This window comes from Pagrus pagrus (assembly GCF_965226575.1).
Source record: "Pagrus pagrus genome assembly, chromosome: 5".
Taxonomy (NCBI): Eukaryota; Metazoa; Chordata; class Actinopteri; order Spariformes; family Sparidae; genus Pagrus; species Pagrus pagrus.
The window spans coordinates 29,176,242-29,183,726 of record NC_140189.1 but is presented as its reverse complement, the minus strand read 5'-3'; the positions used below and the strand labels follow the sequence as shown (position 1 = coordinate 29,183,726).

Here is a 7,485-nt window from a genome sequence, read left to right as displayed (position 1 = left end):
TGAAGATAATTCTGGCTTGAACATGATACAGTTTAAAAATGTGAATGACTAACAGTTGTCTAGATATGAATGGATATTATCTTAAACCCTGTAAAACTAAAATGTAATAACAAATTAGTTAAAGACAAACTCAGAAGTATTGTGTTTTTCATCCACAAGGAAGTTTTGGTGTACCCCTTTAGTGAGTTTGAGCTGTGTGAGCGCACTTACAGAAGTTACCTAGGTGACAGGAGAGGACGGAAGCTCAATTCGACCTGACCTGCCGTGTAACGTTATCAACCGTCGTAAAGTGACGCAACCCGTACGCCACTGCCCGTCCACTGCGAAACAGGCGTGGAACTGACAGAGAATTACTACATAGATGAATTGTATGTTGATATTTTCTTGTGTTTACCATACCCCGACCTGGTGCAGTAAGTCCGGACAAGATTTGACACAATAGAGGAACGCGACCAACGAGGATGTTTAAAAAGTACGTTGCTGAATGTTTCCATGTTGCAACCGTTAGCTTAACCAGAACTAGCTAGCTACAGCTAACTGATTAGCAATCGCGTCCAGCGAGTTTGTTTGTAGGCTCATGTTCAATTCATGAGACATGGAGACATGATTTATGATATATTGTGAGATAATGTGTTATTATATTAGATCGGGTCTCTGTCCGGACGGAAAGATATTTACATTTGTCTGTGCTTTGTGATCTAAAGTTAACAAGTGATTCACGTTTGTGAAGAAGACGTAAACTGTTCCAAAATCAAGTCGTGTCATCGTCAGACAGTTAGGGACATCCAAGCTGAGCATATTTTCACTTTAAAGTGTTTAGAAATTAAATTGATAATTATGTATAGTATATCTGCATATATTATGGGTATTGGGTGACACTGGAACCAAACCAGCATTGTTTACTGCCAGTGTCAGTGTGCCTCATTGTGGAAGATGTGCTGAAAAAGCTTGTTGATTTCTGGCTACACATGTATATCACAAAACACAAACATTTCCTTTTCCTGTTTCAGATTTGATGAGAAGGAAAATGTGTCCAACTGTATCCAGCTGAAAACATCAGTGATCAAGGGCATCAAAAATCAGCTGTTGGAACAGTTTCCTGACATCGAGTCATGGCTCAATCATATCATGCCAAAAAAGGACCCTGTCAAAATAGTGAAGTGGTATGACTTGTCAATTTTCTTCTCACGTTTTCCAGTATAGCAGAATGTCTTCACCAGTTTACATTTCTATTATTCTCCCCACAGCCATGAACACATTGAAATCCTGACAGTGAATGGAGAACTGCTCTTCTTCAGACAGAGAGAAGGACCGTTCTACCCAACTCTCAGACTGTTGCATAAATGTAAGATCTTCTAATGCCAGCTGTGATGGTTGTGTCTGAATGATCTCAGCCTGATGAGAGGTTTCTTTTTCTTTATGTAGATCCTTTCATTCTTCCACACCAGCAAGTGGACAAAGGGGCCATTAAATTTGTCTTAAGTGGAGCCAACATCATGTGCCCCGGGCTGACGTCACCAGGCGCTAAACTGTACCCGGCTGGAGCTGACACAGTAGTTGTATCCTTTTATACGTGATGCTGCACATGCACGTTGTTAGGTGTTCAGACTATAAAATGCATTCGTGAAATTGTCCGCTGCTATAGATGTAAATATTTTTCCAACTTTAAAATGAAAATGTCACCTTTCCTCCTGCATTTTAAATCATCACAGTCAAGTTCATCCTTAACAACTGAATGCAGGCCATAATGGCGGAGGGGAAACAACATGCACTTTGCGTTGGTGTTATGAAGATGTCTGCAGACAGCATGTAAGATTTAATTTACATTTTACAGAAGCAAACATATCTGTTCTGTTCCTGTTTTACTAAAGCCTGATCTTAATCTGTCTTTTGCAAACAGAGAAAAAGTCAACAAGGGAATTGGTATTGAGAACGTTCACTATCTGAATGATGGACTGTGGCACATGAAGACGTATAAATGATGACATCATCACCTGCAACGCCCGCCCCTGCACCTGCCACTACCCCCCACCCCCCGGAAAGTGTGGAGCTCTTGACAGTTAGGCATGAGCTGCTAGTCAACTGTTTACACCTACGGCTATAGCTGTGTAACCTGCTGGAGGCTTTGAATCAATCGCCATTATGCACAAATAAAAGAAAGATCTTGCTTTGAACCTTAATCTCAGTTGCCTGTGATTTTAAGCTCATGGTAAACATGATAATATTGTTGGATTAATCACTTCAGGGTAACCTTGATTGCCTGGTTTTCCTGCTGTGTGTGTAGCTGGAGTAATAATGTGGCCTGTCTGTCGTCAGTGCAGGATGTAAGAATATTTAAACAGTGGCTGAAGGAGTGGCAGGGTGTCAGGTGTCCAGCTGTTAAACTGTTGCTTGACAAGGTTTTGCTCTCAGTGAAAATCAGTTGACATTCTTTATAGGTATACTTGGCTAAAAACAATGCTATCTATAAATAAAACAGCCCTGCAAAAACTCTCACCTTCATGAAGGCTATAACGCTATCTTTAAAGTGGTGTTGATTCAACTTGAAATTTATGGTGTTGTTGAACTGTGTTTTTATACCTGTACTAGGCATTTCTAATAATTTGTTCATACTATTTGTATCAATGAGAGTGATGCAATTGGTCCCTCATGTCCTGTTTTGGTAATAACCTTTGTTATAATCTGATCTCTGCGTATTTCAACAGTACCAGGGCTTCAATTAGAACTGCAATATTTTATTATTTTCCTACCCGACAGCAGCAACACATTAATATACATTATGTATGTGTCAACATGCAACAACGTGGTTGCCAGTGTTACCAATAATCAAGGCCAAGTATAAAATGGTGGTCACAGTCTGCTTGCAAAATAATACATTTACAGTTCTGTATAAAAAATGTTTATCTTAACAAAGCAGTCGTTAAACTGTACAAATATTTCCCTTTACCAGAAGTAATTCACAGTTTGCACACCATTAACACATGGAAAGCAAGCAGCTCTCTTCTGTGCGTATGATTTTCACACTTAATCCTCGCACCTTGTTGCATCATTCAGCGCCCAAAAGCACATTAAATTTAACCAGAAAGTAATTTATTTTTATCCAAAAGTCACTTTTATTTTTATTTTTTAAAAGGACTCGTGGTCAGTCTGATGCCTGTGTGATTTTAAAATATCAGTGGAAAAAGTTAAATTTTTTTTGTCTTTTTTAATGCGTGACAGAGAAAATGTACTTAACACACAAGTCAACATTGTGGTATAATCTTTTCCATTTTAGCTGCGAAGGCCAATTCTTCATATGTGGAGCGTAACCAAGATTAACGTGGCAAGAAATGTCCTCAATTTAGATCTGGGCGAGGCCATCATATTTCAGGCAATATTGATTGACTGATTGATTAATCTTTAATTCAGTTGGATGAATTATTCTCAGAGATTAAAAAAAAAAGAAAAGAAAAAAAGTTGTTCATGTTGTGGCTAAAATTGCCACGCACTTCACACAGTTAAATAATTTCAGAAACTTTCACTTTCAGGAAACAGCATCACCTAATAACTCTAATGCAGCTTTAAGACCACAAAGACAAACATTTAAGATACGTAACAATATTACAATAACCAAAAATTCCAGATAATCTAGTCTCATGTCAAACATTTGACTTCCCCGCTTTGTCTCCTTTCAAAAGACTGGCACACCCATGGTCTGTGTTCACCTACACCACAAGGGAATGGGGTGCTGATTGTGCCGAGTGCAAAAGGTACAAATTACATAAAAGTGTTATTCCCACCCAGGATCCAGTTTTACAAACAGCATAAGAAACCACCTTCCCAAAGTCAGGTTTGCCATCATAGAAGCAAAACAATTCAAAATGTCCCATCCAGCTTGAAGGAATGAGTCTCTAGTCATTGTTTGAACCTTCAGGAGGGAGAAACACTAACGAGTCATGAAAATCGTGGCCAAAAGGACGAAGTCTGTAAACTCCAAACATCATAACCTGCATTTGAGTCGGGGACAACCCATTAAACGTGACTGCCAAGTCGGAGCAGCAGCCCTCCACTACATTACTGGGGTTTTCCTTCATGCTTTCTGATATCAGGCTGTCCACGTTCTTGCTGTTGAACAGGCCCTTTCCTTGTGCATCTTCTCCGTTCTCTGCGAACACGCCTGTATATTTGAGACACACGGCCAGCTGCTTGTCTTCACTCAGCTTCCACAGGGCACGTCCTCTTTCCGGACATTTCTCTTGATCCTGGAAAACATGCACTAACCTTTTCAGAGCTTCGTAGCTCAGAACAATGCCACTATCATACGCCACATACTCGAGCTCCCCTGACTTCATGACGTTGCCCATGTAGAAGGGCTCGCTGGGATCCTTTGTGAGCACCAGGTATTTTAAGTTCTCGATGATGGCAAACGTGGTACCTTGTGCCACAAAGAACCAGCGCATGTCTCCTGCGTTGTCATAAGCATGCTTCAGAGCTTTACGTAGCCTCGCCCAGTCATCTTTCTCCTTCAGGTCTACCGCCTCGAGCGCCTTAGAGGATTCAGAGGTGTAAAACACAGCCTTATCACAGTGTTTGCTCCAGGTGTCGATGGCAGCAGCCCAGTATACGAGAATCCTGGGCTGGACCATGATGATGCAAGAGACCCGGACTTGATTGCTCAACTCATGCATTTGACTCTCAGAGAGGCTTGTCAGCTCGTCTTTACTCGGGGCCTTGACGTGATGATGATGATGATCGTCTGTCCCAGGCTCTGTGTATGGGCTGAAACTACCAAGGAGCGACAGCACCAAGCAGAAGAGGCCTCCCATGATCATCCCCTTCATGAAAGAGCCTCCTTCGGACAACATTTTGGCAGCTGGATGGGAGAGAAAATGCATTAATTGAGCTTTACAGACATTTGAAAATGCTTTCATTTCCTTATGTCACAATGACTGTAATGGTCTCCTAACAGGCATAAATCAGAAATGACTAACAAAAACTGAGAAAAGAGATATCACTCTCTTTTCAATATCTTTACACTTTTCACCACCTTGTTACATCATTACTTTTACTTTACTTAAAAGCACTTCATAGCTTGGCACCAGACAATCTCTGATTACTTTCCCTTTACCAGCATAAACACAATCTGCAGCTGCTGGGTGTAGCCATGTTTAAGAACCGTTTTGCTTGAAAAACGATGAATCAATTATCAGAATAGGCGGTGGCTAACTGTCCTTCAATTGACTACTCATTGCAGCTCTACAGGACAGATTAAAATACAAAAGTACCAGGCCAGAACTACAGTCAACTCCCTTAGGCCTATAAAAAGAGGCACAACAGCTTTTCAAAAACTGGTTGTGCAGTCTCTGACTTTTTATCACATTAAGCAAGCCACATTTCTATCCTGCTATGTGATCTCTACAGGCCGGCTTTATGTTTGACTTGGCTGGACGCACATCTCTGTACACAATATCTCCCTTATTCAAACATAACACATATTGTTATGAGTACATGGTGTGACACACACACACACACACACACACACACACACACACACAAAGTGTTGATTAACCCAATCAACAGTAAGTACCAGCTGACACTAGAGTGCTTTGGCTCAAAGGTGCAGCAATGAGTCTCATTTGTAGGTATTTGAGAATGACACTCAAAAATCAACTATCTTTCTCCAAAAAATGCTTAGTGCACCAGACTATAGGTCTAACAAAACTCAAGGACAACTTCCTTGTAATGTAAAATCGAAAATTAAAAGATTAATCGACAATGAGTATAATCGTTAGCTAACGCCATATTTAAAACCACATCAAAACGTGTTAATCTTAGTCTGTGTAGCTAAACCTTCAACAAATACTGATGTTGTTGCAGGGAGATAAAACAGCTGGTTGGTCTGACTTTGACTAAAACCAGTAACTGTTGAGCTGTTTTTAACATCGGCATTTAGCTAAACTAGCTTTTCTGAACAGCTAGCATTAACGTTATCGTACCTTTTACATTAAACCACGGATTTAAAGCTTAATACAGTAACCACCAACTGTTAAGGTTAGCTGTTAGCTTCCTTCCTTCGTAACGTTAAACTACACGGCTAACTCGAAGCAGACTTGTTAGCAACATAAATACAACAAATAAAAAGCATTTACTGTCGTGTTGTTTCACCTGTCTTTCAGCTCCCGCTTTTCCTGTTTGGTCGGATTACCAGCGACAGCCAGGAAAGATATTTAACAGCCACATATGTCAATAGTTCAGTAATGTTTGACACTCCACACCCACTTCCGCTTTCTCAAGTCACGTGACTCGGTGACGACTCGTCCGAATAGTTTTATATTATATTATTTTGTATTATATTATTGTTTCAAATTAATAATCGTATGAATCCATAACTTAGACTAAAGATTAAAATAGAAAATGTAAATGTTCTCTTTAAACCTTTTTTATTCACCGTACGTATCCCCGCCCATTTTCCAACTTCCGGTTCGACGTATGACGTAATAACTGTCTTATCGTTGTACTCTAACTATTACTTGTTTTATCCCATGATGTTTCATAATTTTCTGTTGTTTTGTCTCGATTTTTATTGTTTTATCTGTTGTTTTTTTGTCTTCTGTGAAGCCCTTTGCAACCTTGTTTAGAAAAGTGGTATATAAATAAAGTTATTATTATTATTATATATATATTTTGTCCCTAGCCTTTACAGAAAAATACACTATTCATATTTTATAATGAAACAACAGGTTATCTAAACAATTACTGCCTCTTGGACCATCATTTTGTTTATTAATCAATTATTCAACATTTCAACCACCACAGAACTATTTGTCCCCACAGTCATGTAAGGAAAGTACCATATTTTGAGTTAAAAACCATGTTTTTCTACCATTTAAATGCAATAATGTACACACGTCCAAAAGACCCGAAAAAAAAAGATTTAAAAAAAAGTTATTAAGCTTTCACTGATGTGTATTCATAAAGTCAATGAGTTGTGGAATAATGTGGTCTAATCAATTTTCAGACATTTTGCCCCTCCAAACATCTCAGAATGACCTGCTTTCCCAAAAGTATTAAAACTCATCTTATTATTATAAAATGTTTGTTTGCTTGGATGAATATTGTGCATTTTGAGACATTCTTTGTGATTCTGGTTGGCATGAGTTGTAAAAATTGGACCTTTATATCCCTATGATCAAGACTGAACTTAAGTGTTGTGTATGTGTATGTTATTTTCTAACATTTTAGAAGTTTTTGACAAGAATTCACAAAGACTTGTTGCATCTGTTGCAATTGTGTGAAAAAACCCTTTAACTGAATTTCTAATGAAATTGGTTAGTCAATCTACTGAACACTAACCATCCCCAATTTTTCATTATTGATTAATTGTTTACAAAAAAAGAGGCAGAAATTGGCTGAGGCAAACCATTCAAACTTGTATTTTAATCAAAGCATGCTTCCTGGTTTCACGTGCAACTGGTTCAACAACGTTTGTTTAGGAAAATGGCCCAG

At 38.9% G+C, this 7,485-nt stretch overlaps 2 protein-coding genes across 2 annotated transcripts; one reads left to right on the top strand and one right to left on the bottom strand.

Moving 5' to 3' along the window:
* The first annotated feature begins 277 nt into the window (after nt 1-277).
* mcts1 (MCTS1 re-initiation and release factor) lies at nt 278-2,174 on the top strand. Its single transcript, XM_084353177.1, has 6 exons — nt 278-472; nt 1,011-1,163; nt 1,248-1,345; nt 1,426-1,559; nt 1,742-1,809; nt 1,901-2,174. The coding sequence occupies exons 1-6, from the start codon at nt 462-464 to the stop codon at nt 1,980-1,982; spliced, it is 546 nt and encodes a 181-aa protein (XP_084209303.1). The 5' UTR covers nt 278-461; the 3' UTR covers nt 1,983-2,174.
* Nucleotides 2,175-2,714: 540 nt separating this feature from the next.
* c1galt1c1 (C1GALT1-specific chaperone 1) lies at nt 2,715-6,267 on the bottom strand. Its single transcript, XM_084353176.1, has 2 exons — nt 6,145-6,267; nt 2,715-4,852 (listed from the first exon to the last, which is right to left on the bottom strand). The coding sequence occupies exon 2, from the start codon at nt 4,842-4,844 to the stop codon at nt 3,891-3,893; it is 954 nt and encodes a 317-aa protein (XP_084209302.1). The 5' UTR covers nt 4,845-4,852; nt 6,145-6,267; the 3' UTR covers nt 2,715-3,890.
* Between the last annotated feature and the right edge of the window lie 1,218 nt (nt 6,268-7,485).

Bases quoted from the DNA above. Each gene is read 5' to 3' on its own strand.
- mcts1 (XM_084353177.1), top strand. The intron at 1,560-1,741 runs GTATCCTTTTAT...AACTGAATGCAG, and splicing joins CTGGAGCTGACACAGTAGTT to GCCATAATGGCGGAGGGGAA. The intron at 1,810-1,900 runs GTAAGATTTAAT...TTTTGCAAACAG, and splicing joins AAGATGTCTGCAGACAGCAT to AGAAAAAGTCAACAAGGGAA.
- c1galt1c1 (XM_084353176.1), bottom strand. From the start codon at position 4,844: ATGTTGTCCGAAGGAGGCTCTTTCATGAAGGGGATGATCATGGGAGGC.